General features: G+C 41.0%; 1 protein-coding gene across 3 annotated transcripts in view; it reads right to left on the reverse strand.

Moving 5' to 3' along the window:
* The window catches only part of LOC136241408 (mitochondrial import receptor subunit TOM70-like), a 47,421-nt gene that overhangs the window by 13,809 nt on the left and 6,677 nt on the right, over positions 1-26,935 (reverse strand). The window contains exons 2-9 of one of the 3 annotated variants that reach the window (XM_066032601.1): positions 15,470-15,576; positions 14,547-14,734; positions 9,403-9,496; positions 9,191-9,358; positions 9,033-9,062; positions 8,931-8,970; positions 8,796-8,885; positions 8,672-8,748 (exon numbers count right to left, since the gene is read on the reverse strand). In XM_066032601.1, coding sequence (XP_065888673.1) covers positions 8,672-8,748; positions 8,796-8,885; positions 8,931-8,970; positions 9,033-9,062; positions 9,191-9,358; positions 9,403-9,496; positions 14,547-14,734 — 687 coding nt within the window. In that variant the 5' untranslated portion in view covers positions 15,470-15,576. Of the gene's footprint in view, positions 1-8,671; positions 8,749-8,795; positions 8,886-8,930; positions 8,971-9,032; positions 9,063-9,190; positions 9,359-9,402; positions 9,497-14,546; positions 14,736-15,469; positions 15,578-26,935 lie in introns of those variants that run through there. The other 2 variants (XM_066032615.1, XM_066032605.1) reach the window with 2 other exon arrangements.

Below are 26,935 nucleotides of genomic sequence, written 5' to 3' on the forward strand. Positions count from 1 at the left end.
GTAGGTGAAGGCTGACTCGAGATAGTCTAATACAGCAGTCACCCTAATAGAACAGTCACAAGTGTATAGCTATTATATGTATAGAGCTGTGAACCTGATAACAAATTCAAAACTGGTTAACTGGCTACCAATAACTGGCAGTTACCGGTTAACTGGTTTCTGTGTAGTGGTGTTATACAAATGTAATTTAGAATATATATGTAAAGCCTTTACTAATTCAATACATGCTTTACAGGTGTTGTGAAGACCACCCCAGACCAGACCAGTTTTATGATAAAGGTTTCATTATGTTTGTAAATTTCTTTTACAAAAAAAAGTGAAATACTGACTTACAACTGTTTTACACAGTACTACTCAATGTCATATCTACTAATCTAACTGACTGTCACTTTAGTCGCTGATAAGGCAACTTTACTGGTGGTAGGTTATCATGTAAGAAAACCAACTTCTCCACATTCTCTGGTTCTAAAGTATACTTCTTCGCTGTCACAACATTACCTGCCATACTAAAGAGTCTTTCAGAAGGAACTGATGTTGCCACTATCCCTAAATATTTTTTTTGCCATGCATGATAAGTTTGGATAAGAGTGCTGATGATCCTTCCACCACTCCAGTGGCTTCCCTTTCAATTCCAATGTCGGTTCAGATTTGTAACGGCTTAACTCGGCTATCACCAGTTCATTGTGGGAAACTGTCACAGAGGTGTCTGTGTTTTCAGAAAAGGAGATTCCCAATAATTTTTCAAGCATGCACTTCTTTCTCACTGGCTCACCACTACTATGATCACCATCTGGTGGTTGTTCATGTTCATCTAATACCATGAGTTCAGGTTCTTCACTGCCATCAGAAGTTGGAGCTGGTGGAGAAAATGTACTTACAATTTCATTGACCAGACAGTCGATTGTATTGGTCTGTTCCGTTTCAGTTAAATGTATTAATGACTTTAAACGAGGGTCAAGGAGGGATGCTTTGTTAAAATGTTACACTACCTTTCTAGCTCTGGCTACAGCTATGTGCACTTCTGGTAAAGCAAAAGCTCTTTGCACAGACAAGTTCAATGTGTGGCCAGAACAAGGTAAGTTAAGTATCTTGAGGTCATCTTTCAAAGACTTCTTAATGTTACTGCCATTATCTGTTACAAAAGCTACAACATCTTCATCCAGTTGGATGCACCACTCAGACAGTGCAGCAGTGATTGCTTCACTAATGTGGGTGTGGTCATGTTCACCAGGTAAATGTTGGCACTGCAGTTGATTACTGACCATTTCAAACTCCTCAGTAACATAATGCACTGTGAGTGAAAAGTAGCCATCACCAGCCCTTGACGTCCACATGTCAGTAGTAAGTGTAATGCACTGCTGTCCACTTAATGATCCTCGTACTGCACGCTTCATTTCACAGTACTTCCGGTCAATATGATTCATTAGAGTTCTTCTACATGGGACGACGAAACGAGGCTCCGCTACATCCATAAGGTTAAAAAACCCAGCCCCGTCAACAACACTCACCGGTCTCAAATCTCTAAAAATAAACTCCACAACAGCATTGGTAAGTTCTAGTGCTCAAGCCGAATTCTGTGGTAACCTTTTCACACCTGACGATCGAACGAAACTATCCATGGTTGTAGAGAGATTTTCATATAACTCGTCGTACTCTTTTCTGTGGTTCGTTCGTAAATGGTTCTTCAAGTTTGTTGTGCCGCCACCGTGAGCAACTTTCTGAGCACAGAGTTTACAGGTAACATGCTTATCTCTCTCAGCGGCTCCACTCCTGTTCTTTTCGACACCGAAATATTTCCACACTGCTGACTTTTGTCGGGAAGAGTAAACAGCTAAGTCCAGTGCTGCTGCACTGCTATGGTTTGAGTGGTCCACCGCCATTTTAATTCTGCCACAATACCATGTACGTGCACCAAAGAAAAACCAGTTAAACTATTTCATTAACTGATTAACTGTAATATTTTTATTAACCGGTCAGTAACCGGTTTTTTAAACTGGTTCACAGCTCTATATATGTACCACTCTGCGTGGGCAGTTCAAAGGCACCGCCAGTGCCATAATTTGTATATGGCACTGCTACAGAAGGCAGCGAGTGCATTATAATTTATAACGCACTGGTTGCGGTTTTGCAGACTGCAACGAGTGCATTATAAGTTATAATGCACCGACCGCAGTGCAATATACAGATATTGCACTGGCTGCAGTTTTGTGCAGCAATGCACGAGTGCCAGCAACCGAGACCGCTATGACACCTCACCTAATAGGTGGAAAGACACCACACAGATCACTCAAATTCTTTTATAGCCTGACATGTAAAGGTTGATTGTGGGCCACGTCACCAATACGTATAATGTTTACCAAGCAGCCAATGGCGATCAAAAAAGCCAACATGGTGGCCACAACTCTAGTCTACATATATATTATTATTATTATTATTATTATTAGCACTTTACAGTGACCAGCACTGAAGGTCTGACAGCAACATGTGCTGCAGCCTTAGGATTACCTAACCTACAAGGACTTAGAACTAGTGACTTAACTTTACTGACTGAATAAGGTGTAACAGAAAAGGGGCCAAAGTAAGGAAAAAAATCCCTCCAACCCCAGGATTCGAACTGCAGGTCACCCAATGTCTAGTCGGGGCCACACTCAGTCTTCCTCCAGGAGGGATATATATATATAAACGTACTTATACACCTTACTAGTCTGGTGCCATCTGAGCCCAGATTAAACTGTAGTCCACTTTGACAATGACTCAATAAAACTATTATATTCTAAATAATACTCACCTTTACGTTCGATTGTGGTAACCAGTTTTTGTCATGCCACCAGATTCTAGTTTAGCCAGTGTGAATAGTAATAATTAGACTAGTAGATTTTTTACTTAAACCATCTGCCTTTTTTCACTCGAGAGAATCACTATGGCGATTAGTCTGGCGCTTAGTCTATAATGGCGATTGAGTGATCATGCTGGCATGCTGAGCACTACATGATGAGAGTCGAACAGCGAATGCAGGTTAGTGATATAGCCCATAGCGTACTAGCTTTCAATATCTCAGGTGGCTACAGTACTGTAGAGGGAACATCATCGCAACGTTCGGCTTGATCATCCACAATCGATGTTAGAAACCTGGCCTTTATAAGAGTTACAGCTGTGTGGTGAAACTCTCCCCACCTATTAGGTGAGTGGTACATAACAGTTATACAACGTGCACTTGTGCTCTGCCTGTATAAACGCACTTGCCTTCGGGCCTGACGGCCTTCAGGCTTGTGCGTTTATATCAGGCAGAGCACTTTTGCCCATTGTATAGCTATATAATATGCTATAACAAAAAATAAATAAATAAATAAAACCTGAACAAAATAGTGTGTTTACTTTAAAAGCGAAGTAGGGATCCAAGCGATAAAAAGTAGTGAAACAAGAGATGAATGATGGTTTTACAGCATAAAAAAAACCAAAAAAAACCTTTGAACAGAAACATGCCAATGTAGGGATTTTCCCACCGAGCTGTGCTGTAATACCATCATTCATCTCTTGTTTCACTACCTTTTATTGCTTGGATCCCTACTTCATTTTTAAATTAATAATCTTATACTACAGTGGAACTAGTGTTATGGTTACCTGGATTAAGCGCTCACTTCTGCATAACGGCCATGGACATGAGGTCCCAAATATTTTCCCATACAAATTTATGCATTGTTGTCTGCATTAAGCGGTCACCTGTCTAATGCGTATAATGGCCAACCAAGAATTCGCTTATGAATCACTGTATACATAACTTTCTCCTTCATATAGCGGTCGCTACCTCTTATGGCCGTTTCAATTAATGCACAATTATCACACTTCCTACCTTTCAATGAATACTATATAATCTATTAGGCTTCATTGCTTAAACGTATTCAATAGCTATAACCAACATTCATAACAAGCTCACCTTGTCCTTTCTGTACTAAATATATTACTACATTGCGGTTGGCGCAAGCCTCTTAATAATAATCACTCATTTATAACGGCCATAGCCACTAAAATGCTGCTGACCACCTTATACAGGTTTTCTCTATAACAGCCACCTGTATATAAAGGCCAGATATATCTGGTCCCAAGGTGACCATTATAGACAGGTTCCACTGTAGTATATATAGATATCCACTTGTTTCGGTCACCCATTGTTTTTTTAATGCCTACCAGAAGCTAAAACTACAGCAAGTGGCCTTGGTGTAATAAAGTTATATGATTTTTCATTTAGCAACTGGGGGCAGTTTGTCAGCCGATGGTCCCCATGTAGTGTTTTCTTGAGCAAGTTGATCTTTCACTGTGCTCTTGATCCTACTGATTTGACAAATACTGCACCAGGTGGAGTATATCTGAAATAGCACATCTGATGGCTAATTCCCTTCAATGCAGTTTTGATGGCCTGTTCTTTAAAATACCCGCTCCATGGAAACAAATTTGACTCCATCCAGTGAGCTAACTAGTTGTGGTACATTCATCGAAGAAGACACAGAGACACAGTTGGCAATCTTGTCAAGTCTTTGCTCTCTAGAATCTCTGTTATAGGAGTTCGAAGCACCAGTTGGGTACAAATTTTGTGTGCCCGACTAGTAAAAATTATATCATTACCTCCTCCTGTAGACTGATAAGAACTCGCCACATTAGGATATACTCTCCCCTGTACAGTTGTCTGCATGCAGATGTACCAAAGTCTCCCCTAGTCCATGTGTTTCAAAGAAATGATGAAGCATTGATATAATAGAGTTGGTTCCCTTGCTGACATTGAAGGTCTCGTCAATCAAGTATGTTACCTAGTGTATTGATATCATTCACTTATGCTTGCCTGTCTTGGGGTACCGCCTCACAGTATACACCACATTTCCATGGCATCAAAAAATAAATTGGGCTAGGCTGCAAAGGGTTGCTGGGATAGTGAGCCCATTAATAGTAAAGTTTTGTGTGTGTGTGTGTGTGTGTACACATATATAGCACATTTTCACCTGTTGTGCCATGTCAAAGCTGTAATGTGCTGTCATCTCATGGCTCTTAGGTAATAAGAACAATGAGAGTGAAAATTATTTTCAGGGTTTCTCTGCTGGATTCGCAGGCATTGTGATACAACAACCTCTGAGGTGTGACCGTGTCTAGATGGACCTTGGCTTCACTAATAATCTGTATAAAGGTGATCATTAATTAAAGTTTGAAATTGGTCCATGTACCTTCTCTTTTTGGTGGTATAAACTGTTTGCTATCTTTAATATCACCATGTTGTTCTGTTAGCAGATCCAAAAGAGATCACCACATGGCTTCCCAATGACTATATAAGGAAACTGATTTGCCAATACCTACAGAATGTTCTGTAGGACATTGGGCTGTGTTGAGCCACTAGGATTGGTGTACATAAAATTGTGTGTATAATCAATGCTTGTCTCTCTTGGCAGGTTTGTGACCACTCCACACTCCCACATCATCGTCATCACAGACTCCAATACCACAATATCTAGTTGAAGAAGATACAGGTGTCAACAATTCAAGAACATGTATGGCTTCCCATCTGCCAATGTACAGACACAAGTTTCAGGACAAGGAATGTCTTGTTGATAGTCTTGATGTTGATGATGTGGACTGTCTTGGTGTTGATAGCGGAGCATCTTGATGTTGACTGCCTTGATGATGATGATATGAACTATCTTGATGATGTGGACAGTCTTGATGTCGATGATGTGGACAGTCTTGGTGTTGATGATGTGGACAATCTTGGTGTTGATGATGTGGACAGTCTTGACGTTGATGATGTGGACTGTCTTGATGTTGATGATGGGACTGTCTTGGTGTTGATGATGTGGACAGTCTTGGTGTTGATAATGTGGACTGTCTTGATGTTGATGATGTGGACGAAGGTGTTTGTGGAGTACACACAGTATCAGGGATAACACTACTGGGTGGCTGAAATGTTGACTCAATGTCATCTGGAATTCCACTATTCCAGAAAATTCTACGAGTTGTACTAGTATTGACAAAGTGACACACCTTCATCTGAAACATCACCAATGCCACCACCCAGTTTGACTGGAGTAGCAACTGTCATACAGAAGCATTTTAATGTGTATTCAAAATGTTTTTATGTACACAAACCTCCATCATTTTGTACTTCCATGACTGTTGTGGATCTAACAGGTGTTTAATTATTTTCAAAAGTATTTTCTGATTAAACTATTTCATTCCTGCAGTTACATTCTTCATTACTCTCATCATCACTGCAGCCTGCTCTCATCATCACTGCAGTCTGCTCTCATCATCACTGCAGTCTGCTCTCATCATCACTGCGGCCTGATCTCATCATCACTGCGGCCTGCTCTCATCATCACTGCGGCCTGCTCTCATCATTACTGCGGCCTGCTCTCATCATCACTGCAGCCTGCTCTCATCATCACTGCAGCCTGCTCTCATCATTACTGCGGCCTTCATTGAAATAATCTGTAATAAGCGCCTCAATGGCATGGTAGTAGTTAATCCCTTCGTCAGTATTCAGTAAATTCAGGGCAGAAAGAACTCTCGCAGCACTCGATGTTATCATGCATTTACGAGAAAAAAAAGCCAACCAGCTGATTTAACAAATGGGATGATTTCGTTAAACTCCGCGTTTGGTACGCAGCAAGAAGCTACAGAGGTGCAACGTATGGTGCGTTACTCTGTAGGTAACAAGTGTCGTGGCCTTGAAGGATCAGCTGCAGGTGAAGGTAGCATGTTATGATGACTTGGAGAACCACTGATGACAATGTGAAGAACATTTATACAAAAGCAGACAATAAACAGATGTTGTTCACTGATTGTATGAAATAGTCTATTGTCACTTTCTATTAGGATGGTGTCATCATGTTGTGTTGGCTAATGGCTTCCAGCCAGCTGCTACAACTCTCTGAATCACATGACACATGACGATGGAGGAATGGTATATCTTTATGTCAATATAACAAACTCATTTTACCCCAAAACTTTGTCTACCCTTAGTGAAAGCTTATACTTTTGGCGATAAGCCTGGTTATGTCAGACCGGGTCAGATATTGTATTATTCTCACTACACTAGGACCTTGATTATCCGAACAGTATAAGTGACTGTTCTATTAGAGTATTTCGTCATTAGGTGAATGTTCTATTAGAGTAAGTGTATGTTCTATTAGAGTAGTTGAACAGAACTCTGAATGGGCAAACAAATTCACTTATCTGAACACTTTTATGATTGAACTGGCACACAGGTGTTCGGATAATGGTGTACACACAATAATTACAGTTGATACCGTACTGTACTGTATAGTAGTACTGTATGATACAGTACAGTAGTAATGTATCATACAGTACCACTGTACTGTATCATATAGTACAGTAGTACTGTATCATACATTATAGAATTTTCCGTGGGCGAGATCAAAGGAAAAAGTGTACTTTAAATTTCATAAAGTACACTTTAGGGCAAACAGTGCTTTATTGCCCACAAAGAGTGCTTTATTCGTACAATAAAGCACCCTTTGTGGTGCAATAAAGCACAGTTGCCCACGTGCCTTAGCAGCGCTCACGCCTTAGCAGCGCTCACGCCAGTACGACTAATCACCCAAGCTAGTGAAGGCTGATAGCCTCGCCTCACTGAGTGATCAATCACCCCAGCCAATACGAGTTCTACCACTGGATTGCTTTTATAGACATACCTAAATGCTTCGATGGTGGGTGGGAGAAGGAAACGTTGCTGTTACGTTTGTTAATGTAAACGGACAAGTTATGGAGATATCACGGAAATACTTCACCATGTGTCACAATAGAATCGATTGTGGGTTTTGACTATAACCTGCAAAAATACGTGATGAACATCTACCATGCCAAAATATGGTGAACTACGCGTGAGTTACTTTGTTAAACTAGTTTGTGTGCATTCAGGCTGCTAATAGTTTGTGCAACGTGTGTTAATTACGAGTCCTAGTGTATGGTGAAGCTACACGACTAGAAAGTTCCATAAATCATTTAAAGTATTGCCTTGCTCATGCTACATAAAAAATAAAGTGCTCGGCGCTTGGCCTCGATGCTAATAAAGCACTCGGCTTTGCCTTGTGCTTTATTAGCATCTCAGCTGCGTGCCTCATACTTTATTTTTCATATAGCACTCGCGGCAATGCTTTAACATATACGTACTGTATTATGCAGTACAGTAGATATAGTACACTAGTACTGTATGATACAGTACAGTAGTACAGTATAGTAGATACAGTAGTACTGTATGATACAGTACAGTAGTACAGTAGTATTGTATGATACAGTACAGTAGATACAGTACAGTAGTACAGTAGTACTGTATGATACAGTACAGTAGATACAGTACAGTAGTACAGTAGTACTGTATGATACAGTATAGTAGATACAGTACAGTAGATACAGTACAGTAGTACTGTAAGATTATGTTCAATGCCAACATAGGAAATTTTCTCACAGAGCTACACTCATTCACCTCTTGTTTCACAACTTTTAATCTCTTAGATGATCCCTACTTCATTTTAGTTAGTTTTTATTTTGTTAAAGCATACAGCTGTAAAAGTGTGACTGTTCTATTAGGGTGACTGCTATAATAGAGTATCTCAAGTCAATCTCTCATCTATCAAGAGGCGTGGTCTATAAATCTCACATGTTCACAGACCTTGACAACATCATTACACTTTTCCTGTAGTTGTTCCATTTGTTGTTGAGGGTCGAGCAGCATGGTAGCTGTCATGTCTGTACAGTGACATCACTAATAGGGCTTCATTACACAATCTCCTCACCATATAGCTGTTCCTTATGCAACTTAAAATGTTCTCTGGCTTTACCACGTCTCTGATATGCTTTCACATACTTGTTGTTCAGTTGTATGGCTACAGTAGTATACATAGTAACCACTAACATGACAACCACCCCACCTTCCGTAGTCAATCGTATCACTTCGTGGTAACAACTATCCTATTGTCATAGTAACAGTGAGATGTCATAGTAACAATGAACAGGAGGCCACATAGACATACCTTGTAGCTTGTGCCAGTTTCACTTGCAGCCTAATAAGGTAAGAAACAAAAATGGCAATAATAGCGTACTGTTAATTATTATGTTTTAAATGTTGGTAGCTTCTAACAATGCAATTGATAGCCTAATAAGGCAACAACTGTTACTAATAATAGCTCACCATTAGATCATAACATGCCGCCATATTCTGGTAGTAGGTAGCTTTCTGTGTAGGGTTCTCAGGAGGACACATCTGTATGGCATTCTCATAACACTTCAAGGCACTATCATATTTGCGGCCCTTAAAATATTTGTTTCCTTTAGTCTTCTCTGCTTCAGCTAGTTCCAGCTGCAGTGTTACTATGGTTACCATGTATAATAGGTAGCTCTCACCTTGGAAACATGAGGTGGATCATGTGATCCATTGTTTTGATCATGCAATCCATTGTTTTGATCTTGTGATCCATCATTATCTTCAGTAGTGACACTAAATAAACCACAAGATACTATTACCTGAGTTTTCCAACCATCGTTATCACAAATTGTAAATGACAGCTCTATTGGAGTGTGAGTGTATGTTCTATAAGTTTAAGGAAACATTAGGAGTTTAAGTTTGATTAGGGATCATAGGGAAACAAGAGAGGTCATCCACATCTACAGATTTACATGTAATCCCTAATTTAGTCCTAAGACTGAATTAGGGATTACGTGTCCACTAGTATACCTTATAATTGTTTGTTCACCTTTTTTGTAACATTATTATGACTGGTGAACCTGCACATACTGCATCAAAAGAAAGGATGGCATCACAGGTATGTTTTCGATTGAACGTGTGCCCCAACTATCAATTCAATACTGACTTGAAAGTGAAGTGGCATTACGCTTCACTTTTAACTATGTTTATCCTGTTTCACAGTGTTACGAATGAAGAACAGTACAAGAAGTGCCTCTGCAATTAATCCAGTCACCATGGAAAATACGAACAATGTTTACAAACATAGGGAAGCCAACGAACTACTGCGAATCGACACCTTGGACTGTCAGCAAAAAGGAATGGGACACAAAGGAGGACAAAGGTAAGTCCAGGATGTGTGCATTGGTATGCTGTCTGGCTAAAAGAGGTTGAACAGTGAAAAAATCAAGCCTGTAGCATTAGCCGTTATCAGGCTACGCTTCTCTGAAGGCAGGCAGGCAGGCAGGCAGGTGGGTAGGCAGGTGGGTAGGCGGGCAGGCAGGCAGGCAGGCAGGCAGGCGGGTAGGCGGGCAGGCAGGCAGGCAAGCAGAAAATTCCATTGAATAAATTTTATTCCGTAACAATGTATTGAAAGCATTTAGGGTCGTGCTGAAGGCACTTTTGGGCTTGCTTATACCTAACCAATACTGCCAAGGTGCCATGAAGGTATTGTGAGGTAGCTGGTTTTTGGGTGATAATTTTGGCCAGAAAAATCCAAACCTTCAAGGATAAGAGTAATTGGGCAGGGTTCTGTGGTTTAGAGATCAAGGAGGTTTAGGCTTTCTCATAAGAAATATTGATCAGAAACCAGCCTCACAATGGTGACTTGGCAGTATAACCAATTCAATACCTAATTTTTAGTGGAATTTTTTAATGAATGACTGATGCCTTCAGACAAGTTACACCCCGTTCACACTATAGCTACCTTCTAACCCAAGTAGAGCACAGCATGGTTCAAAACAAAAATTGCAGTGTGAATCAATCGAGCCATGCCAAACCGGGTCCAGCATGGCAAGGAGAGGTGGACTGGCATGGGTTGTCCTGGGATAGGATACAGTGTGAATGCATTCCGAGCTGGCCAACTCAGCTTAACAATATAACTTGCTAGACTCAACTTGCTTCTGTTGGCCACACAGCAAGTACATTCTACACTCTAAAAACTGTTCTTCAAAATGGCTACGACGCACCGTTGTTCTGGTAGACTTTGTGACAGTTATGTTCAAATGACGTGATAATATTCCTGGCGAAAGGAGCACCCACTAGCTTAAGGTGGCACTGAAGTAATCAAATGAAGCCTTACAAGGCTAATGGGACATCATGTTTGTGGCCATGCACAAAAAAACATGGAAAACTATAAAACAAAGCGAAGTACTTCGAAATATTGAAAGAACCATCTCTATCATACTGTCAGGCTACTATTGCTGATACAAGTAATGATATTCACATACTAACTTCATCACCTTGTCAAAACTCTGGTAACTTCACAGGCAAACAACACCAGCTGTCATCGCGTGATTACTGCATTATGGAGCACGCCCTGGCCAGCTACACTGTCTCACAATTCGTGAAATAACTTTATATTTATGTACTGTAGGCCCCAAAAATTTGGCAGAGGCACTGGGGTAGCATTTTTTTACAGGGCTATGGATCGATTTTTCGAGATTCACTCTTGACAGACGTGTTATCCCACGTTGAAAGATGCGGGTTTGCATTTTAACCAGTTTCCATGTTGTTATTGTTAAAAAGGAATCCATACAGTTGTTCTACAAGGTGAGAAACCATAAGAACCAAAGCAGCCTAGCGCTAGGTTGTTTCTAGGTTGAGTTATTTTAAAAATCGGCTCGTAAGTTCAGAGTTTAATAGGCACGAAATTAAAGTGGGTGATTTCACGAAACTTGGCATGTTAAGCTACAACATTACAGACTATCATAACAACCCTTTAGACTTAGACTACATGGTTCACAAGTGGAGTTCTCCAGCACCCTAAAATAGCTAATTAAATGCGTGGGCTAATTTTAATTGCGGCAAATGGGCATTGTGCGGCTTCACATAATTACTTCAGCGCCACCTTAAACATGGTGGCTACAACATTGTACGACGTATTTCAGCTGGTTCTACGCTTCCTCGCAATAATTCTAGTGCCTTTTCTTAAGTGCCTAAATAATCAAAAGCTTGTGCACTTGTTTTTAGCTAATTATTATTCGGCACTCACACTATTGAGATTATGTCAGATGCAGTAGTGTGAAGAAGCACTAACTCGAGTTCAATAATACACTCTGGTTAACCCGGGATAGTGTGAACGGGGTGTTAGATGTCACTTCAGCCTGACAGGCACTTTTTGGCATATTGCAGTGCATACCATGGACTTGCCTTTGTCCTTCTTTGTGATCCAGTTCTCTTCACTGATAATTCAAGGTGTCAATTTGTGGTGGCTTCCCTAAGTTCATATTTTCTGTAGTGACTGGGATGGTTGCAGAGGCGCTTCTCGTGTTCTTCATTTGCAACACTGTGTAACAGGCTGAACATAGCTAAATAAAGAAGCAGTTCTAGGGAGACATATAGCAAGGTTCACTATTGAGGTCTACAATGCTACTCAACACATCAGTGATCATTAGTTAGGTGTGCTTCTTTCAACTGGAGATACGCAGATACTGACTGTGAACGGGAAAAGTTTTGCTCTGCAAAAATTTGTGGTTTCAAGCAAAAGTTGAGTATAACATTGCAGTTATGTTTGATACGATCATAGATAATAGGGATAGGAAACGCAATAACGTGACGTCCCAAAACACGTACATTTCATTGGGCGAACATAGGTTACGTCACAAACATCTTCGTTACGGGTGAAAAGGGGCGTTGCCAACTGTTTATCAAAAGCTCAGTTAATAATTACAAGTTTCGTCGGAGGAGACAGGTGCTTAATGGATAGCTGGTTAGTTGCACTGTTAGTAATAAGTTTGTTTGGCGTGCGCAGAAACAAGTATAGCTACCAAAAATCCGTCGAAAGGTGAAAATTGTGGAAAATTGACAGTATAAACCAGTTTATTTTTACTCTAAAGTAGATTAACCCTAACCATTGTGCCAAATAGGAAACGTACTGTTAACCCGAGGGAACCATAACTTTAGTTTTTTTCAAATATTGAGTAGCTTGCCTTAAACTGGTTAATTGTTAATGAAAGTTTAAACCACTTAGCGTCTGCTTAGGTACAGTTCAAGCTAATCTGTCTGTTTCTTTTATTAGAAAACCACCCACAAAGTGGAACCAAACATAGGAGAACTTTACTAAAAGAGTGAGTCGTCTAAATTCACCCGATATTGGTGAGACTCTAAATGACATCATTTCAATGTGGCAATATATATTATACGGTGTTGCATAAGCAGGGACATAGCCAGAATCCGGATCCTCTGAGCCTATATAGGCCTTTGCATCTAGACTAATGCTGCATTGGAAAGCGCTGTGAGTGGTACACAGAAATACCCTAATAAAACAGACACTTCTGTCACAGCTATGGCTAAGCTGCTGACACTAAATCACTCTCTGATAGCTCAAATAGAATTAATTCATGGAAGAGACCTGTCATTAAAGTCATGTCATGTATAATTGTACATGCATTGGTAACAGTCTGGCTATGGCCCTATGTATCAAATGAGTTGTGATGAACACATACGTACAATTATGCAGGAATGCATTCATTCCACTTGCTAGTTGTTATAGCTGCAGTGGTGGCTGGTGTATGCTAGCCAGTGTTCATGCTGATGCTGTTGTCAGTATAACTAATGTAATGGGTAAAAGACAACTAAAACTATGTAGTAAAAAACATCGGCAACAAATAGCGTACAAGAGACAAGCTAAATTAATACATGTGTATAATGTATGCAAACAATCACTATGTAGTTACAGATAAGCCATGATAGCAGCCAACCAGAGCAGATTCCACAACCTTGTCTAAACACCATTAATAGTGACCTTAGCAGTATAACTCTACCAGGTGGTTGGATACAGATCAGAGGCACACCTAACATTGTGCTATGCCATACCATCTATAACTCTAACAGCAATGTAGCCGTGCAAACTACAATAACAATATTTGATGACTTGACATTGAAATGTCACTATTATGAAAAAGAGGTTAAAAGCTGTAGCATTTTGTCCTCTCTGCCATCTCATATCTGCAATGATGATGTTGTCTCAAAAGTAATAAAGAAACTATCAGTAGCACATGTAAGTATTGGAAACTGTGATGACAAATTTGAGGAAATAGTAGAACATAGAAAAGGAAAATTTTTAAGCTTATCAGGTGAAACAGCTGCAACAATTGATAGCCATGAAATTGCATTCCAAGATAGAACTATCTCTAACACTATTCGTCAAGTAGAATGTGACATATTTGTTGATACAGATGGACAGTGCAAAACATGTAGGAATTATCGGCCAATCTTAAGAGCAATGTACCACCGATATAAGCAGACAGCATTAGCAGAAAACGTGAGCAGTAGTCGTACCAACAGCAAGACCTATACCCTTACAAAATTAAAGGAATGTCAAGCTAGACTGCAGGTGGCAGAGGAGCAACTAGCTAAAGCACAGCAGATATCAGATCAATACATTGAAGTTGATGAAGAGGTGCACAATGACCTTCTCACCATCATAAATGAAAATGCTGCAGATATCAACAAAGCTCTGCCAAAGAATTCATTCAGTCAAAGTTGGCATAACCGGGCATCAAACTTGGAACCTTTTGACCAATGCTCTAGCCATTTGGCTATTCGTGCTGCCTCACACAAACACACATACAGACAGACATACCTTGACACTGAAGCTTGTGCATCTTGCTCAGTGGTCTTGTTAATGGGATCATGTGATCCAGATGAGTGTGTTTCCTTTGACCAGAAGTAATATAGTGCACAACCCGTTGCTATGGTAACTGGTACACCAATAGCAACTGCCAGCTGCCACCGTTGCCAACCAGTACCACCAGAAGTGTCCTCACTCATCTAATAAATAAGGATGTCATAGTTACATCATGTTGTCACCACACCTCCAACAAATAATTGGTAATGAGAATAGAATGGAAATGACTAATCGCAAAAAAATGTAGACGCAACTCAGTGAGTTCCTAATTTTTGATGGATCCACTTCAAAAATGCCTTTTGGGAAGCCATCCAAGACTTGGAAATGTTTTCTATAATTTTGGGGTTATAAATAGTAATTAAAAATATTTCAAGAAGTCATTAGATATTAGCGCATGTCTATATTTTTGTGTTCCATTCACAATTACTCTATTAGAGCAGTCGGACAGTCTAAATGGCAGATGAAATAATTTTAGATTAGCTTGCCCTAAAGTGTACAAATTCCAGCCTAGGGGCTCAGATTTGGGAGAGTTTACCCCCTCAGAAATTTAACCATCTATTTAGTTATTTATTTATTATCAACTTTACCAGTTAGGCAATGGAGGGTGAACACAGAAGGCAGAGCCTGTATGAGGTGTTTACTACTTGCCTAGGAGCCTAAGTGAAAATTAATAGTCATAGAGCTATGGACAATTATTAGCGTTAAAAAAGGCCAACTTGTTGTCACGCCTACAGGGTAAACCACTTATGGGAATATCTTAAAAATTGGTATGCATATAGGTTAACCATCACAGCTCAACGTGGTTTGAAAGAAATCGTATTTACAGCTATAGAGTTACAAGGCAAAAACCAACACATTCTTTGGCCTTTCTGTTTCACCTTATTGTTAGCTAGGTTAAGTAATCATTTAAAGTCTCCAGTTCCTGTTAGGTTAGGTAATCCTAAAGCTGCAGCACATGTTGCTGTCAGACCTTCAGTGCTGGCCACTGTAAAGTGTTAATAATAATTATACAACCAAGTACTAAAGATAATACGACATGCAGTCAAAATTACATCATAAATAATAATGAATTAATGTATGCAAAAACTACAAGGCATGCAGACATGCACTAACCAGCGATAGAATTGCCATTGAACAAAGGCACAAACGTATAATGCATACTCATTTTCGTGCTGGTGACTAAAAAAAGCCACGTTATTCCATATAACGTACACCACAAAACAGTTAATTACGGCGCCTACACAAACACAAGGAAGAGTTCACACAGCCAGCTGCACAAGACAAGACTGAAGATTAATAGGAGTATGTTTGTTGGTTTGTTTGTGTTGTTTATTCTTTTATATTCTTCCACTGGGCTTGCTAGGCTCTGGTTGGCTTGGCTATCTGTTTCTACCAGTGACCTCTAGTTGATACTGTGCTATATATTGGCTAGCTACATAGCTAAATATTTCCCATCTTCGGTGATATTGCCAATAATGTATCTGCTGCATACAATACTACAATGATGTATAGCTCTCTCCTGTAAGTTTTGTATGCATATACTGTGTACATATCACTGTGCCATTGCCACAATAATAATGTACCAGCACTTAACTACTGGTGGCCTCTAGTTATGATACCACTGTTGTGTTATATCTGTCACTATTGTGACAAAGGTTGATTTGGGATCATGATTATTTTGATCGTGCCTTCACCACTTAGTCGCGGATTGTAAATGCATCACTTATGTTTATTGTATGTGCTACTGTGTATATATGTGTATCTTTTCCACCTACACACACTGTGATGACCATGCATACACTGTTTTTACATGCCCTATTAGTAGATTGTCCCACTGCTGGTTGTACTTGGTTGTATGTGCCCCGGGCCTAGTTATACAACCAAGTACTAAGAATAATATGAAATATGGTTAAAATTATGTCATAAATAAATAATTAATGTTTGAGAAAACTACGAGGCCTAGAGACATAAACTAACCAGGGATAGATTCGCCTGTGAACAAAGGCACAGCCACCGTATAATCGTTGCGCCTGTTTGTGCTGATGACTTAAACATACGTGTAATTCTATATAACGCCCAGTACCACACCCATGCTTTAATTTTAGATTGTGCGAAGGAGTGGCAGGAGAGCCAGAAGCCTCCTTACACGTAAACAACAAGATTACAAATGTTTCTAAGCTGTTTTCAGGTGGCACAGTGTTCCAAGTTGCCATGCCAGGTGCCAGTGCAAGGGGGTGTCACGTAGGTACGTGCTGTAGGTAGATCTGCGACTGGACTTTTACCGGTCGAAATTTCGCTTTGACTGGTGGCTTAGCGACGATATTTCAGCACTTTTCGATTGTGGGTTGGAAGCTTTTACCCTTGACCATTGAATTGGCACGATTTTGGTGGCCTTGACCTTTGACTTAGACCGCGGTCGCAGATCTACTTACAGTGAGTGCCTGTGTGTTACCCCCTTGCAGTGGACACACTCCATGTGTGATGAACAAGATAAAAAGTATGTTAACATGATTATTAGTTGAATATTTGTATTATTTTGTATACTTCTGTTTATCCTTTACCAGGCTTCAGCTAGCTAAATTATTTCCATCTCCAGTGTTCAGTACCAATAATACATTGCTGCATACAGTTCTATAGTATAAAGTGCATCTCCTGTATGTTGTACAGTATTGTGTAACACATCATTATGCCATTGCTACACCATTGATGTACTGGCACTCAGCTACCAGTAGTTCTGCATTGGGCCTGGCAAGCCATTTTGTGGAGAACGCTGGCACAGTTTTCAGCTGATAATTTTGTGTGTGAAAATGTACAGCTCTCAACCTGAAACCTTTCAGTGCCAGGAATGAGATCACTTTGTCACAAAAGCACAATACTTCTTACAACCAGACACTTTCTTGGATGTGCTGTGCTTTGCCGTCTTCACTGTTACGTTCTGCCAAGAGTACATAATAAAAATAGGGAGGGAGAGTGTCTAACTAGGACACCTTCAGCCAAAATCACTGCGTATTATAGACAATCCACACATTGGTCGAGCAAAAGCTTTACATTATTCAACACTTATCAACAGCACTCAACACCTATCAACAGATCTCTATCATCAGTAAAAGTGTTAATTTGTTCAAAGATCATTGTCTATTCAATAATACGCAGTGATTTTGTACAGGCTGTATTGGCAGTTAGACACTCTCCCTCCCTATTTTTATTATGTACTCTTGGTTCTGCTGTACTGGGTATTCATGGGAGCAGAAAACTACAATCAACAGAGCTCACTGCTATCTCCACTCAGTCCACTGACCTGCTTTTAGTGGAAAACCGTATTCTTGTTGATTAGAACAATTGTGGTTTTGTTTGTTTCATTTCATTTTAATTTATGTTGTTTTGTCATCACCATGCATTATTTTACTTTGAGACAGAAACTATAAACATTGCCGTAATTACATGATTGAGATAACATACACTACATACACAAAATGTGCCCTAGGCTGATAATTGCTGTGTGGTTATACTTGCTACTGTTTATTTACCTACATGTAAACTATATTATTGTGTCTATACATAGTTACAGTCTGCAATGCTACCACACAATGGAATTGTATTTTTTCTTGGTGGCATATCCATTATATTCTGGTATTGGATTTTATCCTATTGAAGGTACTACCATCTTTCACAGTGATCAGCTGCATGCAGCCGTTTGTCCTCCAAAATTTAATTTCATCTTGTAGTATACCATCTTCTCATTTTAGGTCATATGGCACAGCTCATATTCTCAGAAAACAGTTTCTAGTGAAATACCCTGCAACTTTGAGGTCTGCTTTTGGAAACTTCCGCAGCCATGTCTTACTCCAGTACCCTGATTCATCCTCATCAAACATTATAATTTTAGGACTGTTTAATGGATGTATAAACTTCATTGCTTGCAGGCATGAGATTCAATACCATAGATATGACAGCACCTCAACTTGTGAGAATCATGCAGGAGGGACGGTGACAATGCATTATGTGGTCTTCCATGGTCGGGTATTCAATACAACGTAATAGTAATAGGCCCTCACGATTGTAATTGCATATATCACTTATGTTTACTGTATGTGCATCTTTTCCATCCACACACACTGTGTTGGTCATGTACTGTTGTACATGCCCCATTTGTAGATTGCCCTATTGGTGGTTGTACTTGGTTGTATGTGCCCTGGGCCTAGTAATTATACAATCAAGTACTAAGAATAATACGAAATGCGGTTAAAATTACATCATTAATAATGAATGAAATAAATAAATAATCAAATAATAGTTATATGGGCACAATGTGGAGTCTATGAAATTTATAAACTTGAAGGCCCGGGCTGTAGCGCACGAGCGAAACGAGGGCACTACTAAGGGCCTGAGGGTTTATAAATTTCATAGACTTCACATTGTGCCCGTATAACTGCTTTAGACTCTATCTCACATTACATTCAGATTACTTACCTCATCCACGGCTGTTTCTGCTGTAGGCTCAGCAAAAGCGGCTGGTTTTCTTGCGATAATACTAGGGCCATGGCAACTATGCATCCTCACGTGACAAAATAATAACACTCGTTAAATCACTGCACGTGAACAATGCATAGCGATTGGATAAACCTAGATTTTGAGCATATGTTATATTGTGCCTGAAGGCGTGGAGTATATTAGAAAACAAGGTGGAGTATATGAGATTTATTACCCACCCAAAACAGCCTAAATAGAGTCTAATTAATGTTGAGAAAACTACGAGGCCTAGAGACATGAACTAAGTGGGGATAGATTCGCCTGTGAATGAAGGCACAACCGTATAATAAGTACGCCTGTTCGTGCTGATGACCTTACCGTACGTGTAATTCTATATAATGCCCAGCACCACACCCTTGTTTAATTACGGATTGCGCAAAGGAGATTAGTAAACATCCTTGCTGTGACTACAGCAGAGCCAGAGGCCACCTTACACGTAAACAACATTACAAGTATGTTTAAATGTTTGTAACTGTGTATTTTGCATGCAGGATATGCGCTCCAGGCATCATGCAGTGAACAACCAGCTGATGCGCTCATAAACAACCAGCTGGAACAACAAGGTAATGAGTAATGTAATACTTGTACTGATGGTTGTATTATAGGTCTACATCCTTCATCTGGCTTGCTAGCGGCTGGAATTATTTTCCACTCACTACTCACTGTGAGTCTGTAATAGCTAAACAAGAAGCCGATGCGGTGCTGCATATACAACAATGTGATAACTATCTCCTGTATGTTGTGCATGGCTGTATGCATAATATTATAGACTGTGATCACTGTGCCAATGCGACACTGCTGATATACTGGCACATCACCAGTGGCCTCTAGTTACAACAGAGTCTGTTGTGTCATATTGGCTTGATTGGGATCAATTGCTAATTGTGCCTTCACCATGTCCCTCTCACTTCACTGCTGAGTCATCTTCAGAGACATGTCACATCTACAATATAAACTTTCAATACAGCTAACTTAACTTGGTTTTTGTGCAAGTTGTGTTTTAGTATTGTGGTTTTCTGATGCCAGCTAAACTCCCTTGCCTATGTACGTATGCATATGTATCATTTCCACAGGTACACACACACTGCTCTGAGTGCTGCCTATGGCACTGTTTATACTTGCCCAATGGGTAGGTTGCAACATTGGTGTATGTACTTGGTTGTATGCGACCAGGTCCTGGTAATTATACAACCAAGTACTAAGAATAATACGAAACGCGGTTAAAATTACGTCATAAATAAATAATTAATAATTAATGTTTGAGAAAACTACGAGGCCTAGAGACATGAACTAACCGGGGATAGATTCGCCTGTGAATGAAGGCACAAACGTATAATCATCGCTCCTGTTTGTGCTGATGACTTGACCATACGTGTAATTCTATATAACACCCAGTACCACACCCTTGCTTAATTACTTACATATTGCGCGAAGAAGATTAGTGATGCCCGTGCAGGAGAGCCAGAAGCCACTTGTGTAAACAAGAAGATTACAAGTAAGTTTTTATGTTTGTAACATCTCAAGTCTCCATGCCAGCTGCCAGTGGATTCATTCACGTAAATAAACAATACAAGAAAACATTAAACTGACATATGCCACGCTATTTACAATAAGCTTACAGTTACATATAAAATACAAGTAAACAATTTTGTCTTGTGCAGCTGGCATGGCGAACTTTCTTTGTGTTGGTGTCAGGCAATTCAATACGTGCTTAATCTTTTTTGCCTTCACCTGGCGTAGCTACTAGGCTCTAGTGGCTTGGCTGTCTTCCTTTATCTGGTTCATCTGGCTTGCATACGCCTACAGCATTGTGTAGCTATCTCCTGAAAGTTGTGTATGCATAACTCTAGTGTGTCACCCATCACTGTGCCATTGCTACATCACTGATGAACCTTACTTAGCTCTAGTTGATGTTGATATGCATTGCTGTATATTGGCTAATAATTTTTATCTGCATGGTGATGTTGCCTATAATGTATTGCTGCATACAATACTGCAATAATGTATAGTTCTCTCCTGTATGTTTTGTATACATATACTTTGTACACATCACTGTGCCATTACCACACCAATGATGTACTGGCACTTAGCTACTGGTGGCCTTTAGTTACGATGCCACTATTGTGTTATATCTGTCACTACTGTGACATATTGAGTTGATTTGGAGATAATGCATTCACCACCTAATAGCCTCACCGGGGGGCTGTCACGTTGGTGTATGTACTTGGTTGTATGTGACGCGGTCCTAGTAATAATAATAATAATAATAATTATACAACCAGATGATGAGGAAAGCAGAGTCAGGTACTTTGGAATCTGTCATGGATGCTCAAGAGTTGTGCAACAGATTTTCTGTTAAGTCCAACTACAAATTTTGTCCCGGAATTAATCCACACCATTACAGATCACACCACTTAGATGCAATCCGGTTTAACAGTTTGACTGTTAGACAGACGCTAGAGCCTTTTGACCGTGTTGACTCAGTCAATTGTCAACTGTAGTTCCAACTGGCCAGCAATGCTACTAGAGCAGATGCAAAGGAAGTGCAGTGCTCAGCATGTAAAAGATTAGTGTTTACTTGCCAGAGACGTTGAACACTGAAAGAGAGCCCAAGCCGTAAAGTGAAAAGGCAGTCATCATCTTCAAGAGCAAGACTGACATACATGTTTCCTGCCAGCCAACAGAAGAGAAGGTCCAATGCACAGGCTGCCAGATCTAATATGATGAGGAAGTTGAAGAGGTACAGTGAAGCAGATGTGACGTTAAATGATGATCAACATGAAGAGATGTGTTCAATTGTGCGTGGGATTAGTGATGAAGAACTAGGGAAGGTACTTTTAGAAGGAAGTGAACATGGTGTGGGCGAGTTGATGAAAGAAATATGGTACACAGACAGCAAGCGTCAACAACAGCAATTTGTACATGACCAATCTAAAAACGGTAAGTTTGGTCTTTCAATGATTTGTAAACTTCACTTACAAAATATTTTGCTTCTGTAGTTTCTGGAGCACGGGGCAACAGGTGGAGCATGATAACTATCAGGATTGGTAAGCTATATTTTCAAAAAACAACATGTGATTTTTTTTGCAGCTTTAACTGTGTATACTAGAAGCCCTGCTGCTTATGAAGCTCTCAAGAGTTTTGGGATTATTCAGTTGCCATCAAAGTCTACTCTACAGTCTTATGCATGACCCTTAATCATGGTCAGGGGCCACACCAATACAACGCTGATCAATCGGAGTCACACAAGAAGTCACCATCCAGGAGGCTGACCCTTAATCATGGTCAGGGGCCACACCAATACAACACTCATCAATCAGAGTCACACAAGAAGTCATCATCCAGGAGGTTGATCTTTGATCATGGTCAGGGGCCACACCAATACAACACTCATCAATCAGAGTCACACAAGAAGTCATCATCCAGGAGGTTGATCTTTTGATCATGGTCAGGGGCCACACCAATACAATGCTGATCAATCAGAGTCACACAAGAAGTCATCATCCAGGAGGTTGACCCTTAATCATGGTCAGGGGCCACACCAATACAACACTCATCAATCAGATTCACACAAGAAGTCATCATCCAGGAGGTTGATCTTTGATCATGGTCAGGGGCCACACCAATACAACACTCATCAATCAGAGTCACACAAGAAGTCATCATCCAGGAGGTTGATCTTTGATCATGGTCAGGGGCCACACCAATGCAACACTCATCAATCAGAGTCACACAAGAAGTCATCATCCAGGAGGCTGATCATGGTCAGGGGCCACACCAATACAATGCTAATCAATCAGATTCACACAAGAAGTCATCATCCAGGAGGTTGATCTTTGATCATGGTCAGGGGCCATACCAATACAACACTCATCAATCAGAGCAATCAATTTTTGCAGTCATAGCATGAACTGTATATGTAGTTTGGCTAGTTTTAGCATTTGACAGTGTCACGCACGTAATCCATTGTGCCATCTGTGTGGGGTTGTTGCTTCAGTGTTCATGTAATCTATTTCTAGTCATAGAACAAACTGGCAGGACAGTTGTAGCGATTTACCGTGATCAATTGTGCTGTCTGAGTGGATTGATTTGTAACATTCCTTACATAACTATACAGCACAGGCGTGTAGGCACAAGTGTATTAGCCCAAGAGTAGTGTATGTAACAATAGTGACATCGTAGTAATTTAGAGCTCTAGAAATAAGTAGAATATAATTGTAACACGTGTACCTGAGTTAAAAAAAAGCTTTAATTAGAACAGACCGTGTGGCGGGTTAACTAGACAATATTAGTGGAATACTTTGAGATCGACCCCTCGAAGCTACAGTGGAGGTCCCACCGAGATGGACACAGGATCTACCGTCGAACCAGGGATGTCTGGGAATGTTTCAGTAATGCAGGAATCCATGAGTGAGTCGCAAGAGGACACCTTCGCATCGGAGCAGGATGGTAGTGAATCTGAATGGGTGCCTGAGAGCCCTACTTACCCCTTGAATTCGAAACGTGCGAAGATGGAACAGCTACAACGGATTGCTGAATCACTAGGATTACCATCAAGTGGAACCGCTGTGGTAACAAGGCAGCTTATTGAGGGGAAACTCATTGAGATGGAGAGAGAAATGCTCAGGTCGTCGTGCAAGAGTCAAGTGAGAAGCCCGCCATATTTTCAATTGATGAAAGTGGTGTAATCTGTATTGCAAAACCACGTGAGCAAATGACTCGCGCGAGTCAACCGGTTGACGCGAAGGATGACGGGGCCTCGGTAGAACTGCACAGTGCACTGCACGATATGGGTGGTGAGGTAGACAGTTTAAAGAAAGCCCTTGAAGCCTAAAAACAAGAGCTCCAAGAAATGCAGGAGAGGCTACGCGAAACTCGGGATGTACTCGATGATACTACAACAAGGTGCCAGCAACTGCAGAGTGATCAATGGAATAGAGGGCTGCATTAGAGAAAGAAAAGAAGAAAATGAAGAAGGTTTGGTGGGAGAAATGTGAAATGCAACTGGCTAATGAAGATGCACTAGATGCAAAGAATATGGAGATAGCTAGGCTGACGGCACGCCTACTTAACTGTACCTTGCCTTCCAGCTCCCCACCATTGCTCAGGAACTCTGATCATTCACTGTCAAGAGATACTGACCACAGAATGGATGGAACAAATGTAACACATCGTCGAGGCAAAGCCCCTCCTGTTGATTCATTTAGTGCGGAAGGATTAGAGGAACATTGGGATGAATGGTTGCCCACTTTCGAGAGGGCTGCTGATTGGAATAGTTGGAATGATGCAGAGCGGCTACTACAGTTAGCTGGCCACTTAAGAGGCAAGGCTAGGCAAGAATTCTCCTTACTTACCTCTGATGAAAGATCCACGTTTGATAAAGCGAAGAATGCAATGAGAAATAGGCTGGAAGTCGGCAGCAAAGCTTTAAGCAGCCCAGGACTTTAGGCATGCAACACAGGGTGCCCAAGAATCAGTGTCAGACTATGTGTTAAGGCTTGAAAAGACGTTTAGAAGGGCATATGGTAGGGATCTTATGGCTGAGGAGACAAGACGTGCCCTCCTTTATGCTCAGTTACAAGAAGGGCTTAAATATGTCTTAATGAAGGCACCTGCAGTCTCAGGTGCACAAGAGTACAAGGAGCTCTGTGTTGCGGCCAAGAATGAGGAACGTCGCTTGAGTGAGTTAAGCAAGAGACAACAATACCTTAGAGAAAGCAAGTCTGAGGCTACAACAAAATTCCCATATAGGAGACCAGAAAGGTTTGGGTGTACATCCTTGAATGCGTCCCAAAGCAAGAGTGGGGACACCAGTGGTTTGTAAGGGAGGCTACTAGTAGCCGCAGTGTTAGTCAGAAGAGATGCTATATTTGTAATAGTGCGAACCACCTAGCTCACCAATGTAGGGCTCCAAGAACAGAGAGTACAGGCAGATCACAAAAAGCAGCCAATGGCAGCAAAGCAGGTCACAATCCATAGCAGCCACACTGGAAGTGATGCAGTGAATCCAATTGACCTGTTGCTCTCTGACCCCTAGGATGATGCAGTCCTCCAGGTTAGAATTACTGACCGGAGAAGTGAAGCACAGACGTTAAAGTGGAGGTTAATGGTGTACCAGCTTTTGGCATCGTAGATTCAGCCGCAGACATAACTATCATGGGGGGTAAGTTGTTCAAGCAAGTAGCAAGTGAGGCTTACGGAAGAAAGACTTCAAACTAGCAGACAAGCGGTGTACATACAACCGTCAACCTTTCCACCTTGATGGCCGGATGGATCTAGACATCACAATGTGCACAAAACAATGTGCACTCCAGTGTACATCAAGTTGGATGCTCCTGATGAATTGTTACTCTCAGAGGGTGTGTGTAGGCAACTGGACATAGTAACTTACCATAAGGATGTGTATCCACGCAAGGGAAACCGTGGAGCAAATGACGAGAAAAAGGTTAAAACAGTACGAGTAAATATGGTACAAACTGTGCGGGTTTTGTCCCATCAGAATATTGCAGTCCAGGTGAAGATTGACGGGAAGGACGGGACTTTGCTAGCGGAACCTGATAGTGATCTTGAGGCAGTGACTGGGTTGCAGGTGGAAGATATTTAGTACAACTCACGAAAGAGGGCTTGGCCCATGTAGTGCTTTCTAACATGACTGGCTGTTCAATCTGTGTGAATGCAGGGACCATGATTGGGGTGGCTGCAGAAGTGGATATTGTGGAAGGAGACAAACCAGTGCCCCATGACTCGGTCTTAAGTGAAACTTTAGCATTAGATGAAATAAATGATGGAACGAGTATTGTCAAGAAAACATTGGGTCAGTTAGTGATCGAAAAAGAAAACTTCAGGAACTTGTAGGCAAGCCCAAACTTCTGGATGAAAAACAAACACAAGATCTGTTAAACCTTATAACCAGCCACCATGCGGCATTTTGCTTGGACAGTCAAGAGAGAGGTGAAACTGACCTGGTTGAAATGGAGATATACACTGGAGAAGAAGCTCCTCAACGGGCTGCTGCTCGTCGTATGCCGTTTGCAGTACGACGAGGTAGCAAGGCAACTGAGTAGCATGCTGGAGGCTGGGGTCACAGAACCATTGAACAGTCCATGGTCCAGTCCAGTGGTGATGGTAGGGAAGAAAGTTGGGAGCTTGAAATTCTGTGTGGACTACAGGAGGCTCAACAAGGTCACAAGGAAAGACACCTTCCCACTACCACGGGTGGATGACCCATTGGATCAGATTGGACAGTCAAAATACTTCACAACACTAGAACTGGCTAGCGGGTACTGGCAGATTAGGATCTCCCCTGGCTCACGGGAGAAGACTGCGTTTGTTACACCATATGGGCTGTTTCAATTTAGGGTGATGTCGTTTGCACCGGCAGTCTTCCAGAGACTAATGCAGATTGTGTTAATGGGCCTGAACCCAGTAGATGGAAACTAATTTGTCTCTGTGTACATTGATGATGTACTAATATACTCTAGAACTCTACCAGAACACTTGGAGCACCTTAAGTTAGTAATCCAAAGGATAGAGCAAGCAGGTTTGAAGCTGAAGCCCAGCAAGTGCTGTTTTGTGAGAGAGGAAGTGGAGTATTTGGGCCATATTCTCACTCCCAATCGGCCTCAAGACTAACCTGCGAATAGTAGAAGCAGTTAGAGAATAGCCTCAGCCACAGAATGTGAAGGAAATCAGGCAGTTTCTGGGTCTGAGTCATGCTATCGGAGGTTTACTAAGAATTTCGCAGCTCTAGCCCAATCCCTGACAGCCCTTATTAGGAGCAATGTGGAATTTGAATGGACAGCAGGATGTCAAGA

Source organism: Dysidea avara, chromosome 1 (assembly GCF_963678975.1).
Source record: "Dysidea avara chromosome 1, odDysAvar1.4, whole genome shotgun sequence".
NCBI lineage: Eukaryota > Metazoa > Porifera > Demospongiae > Dictyoceratida > Dysideidae > Dysidea > Dysidea avara.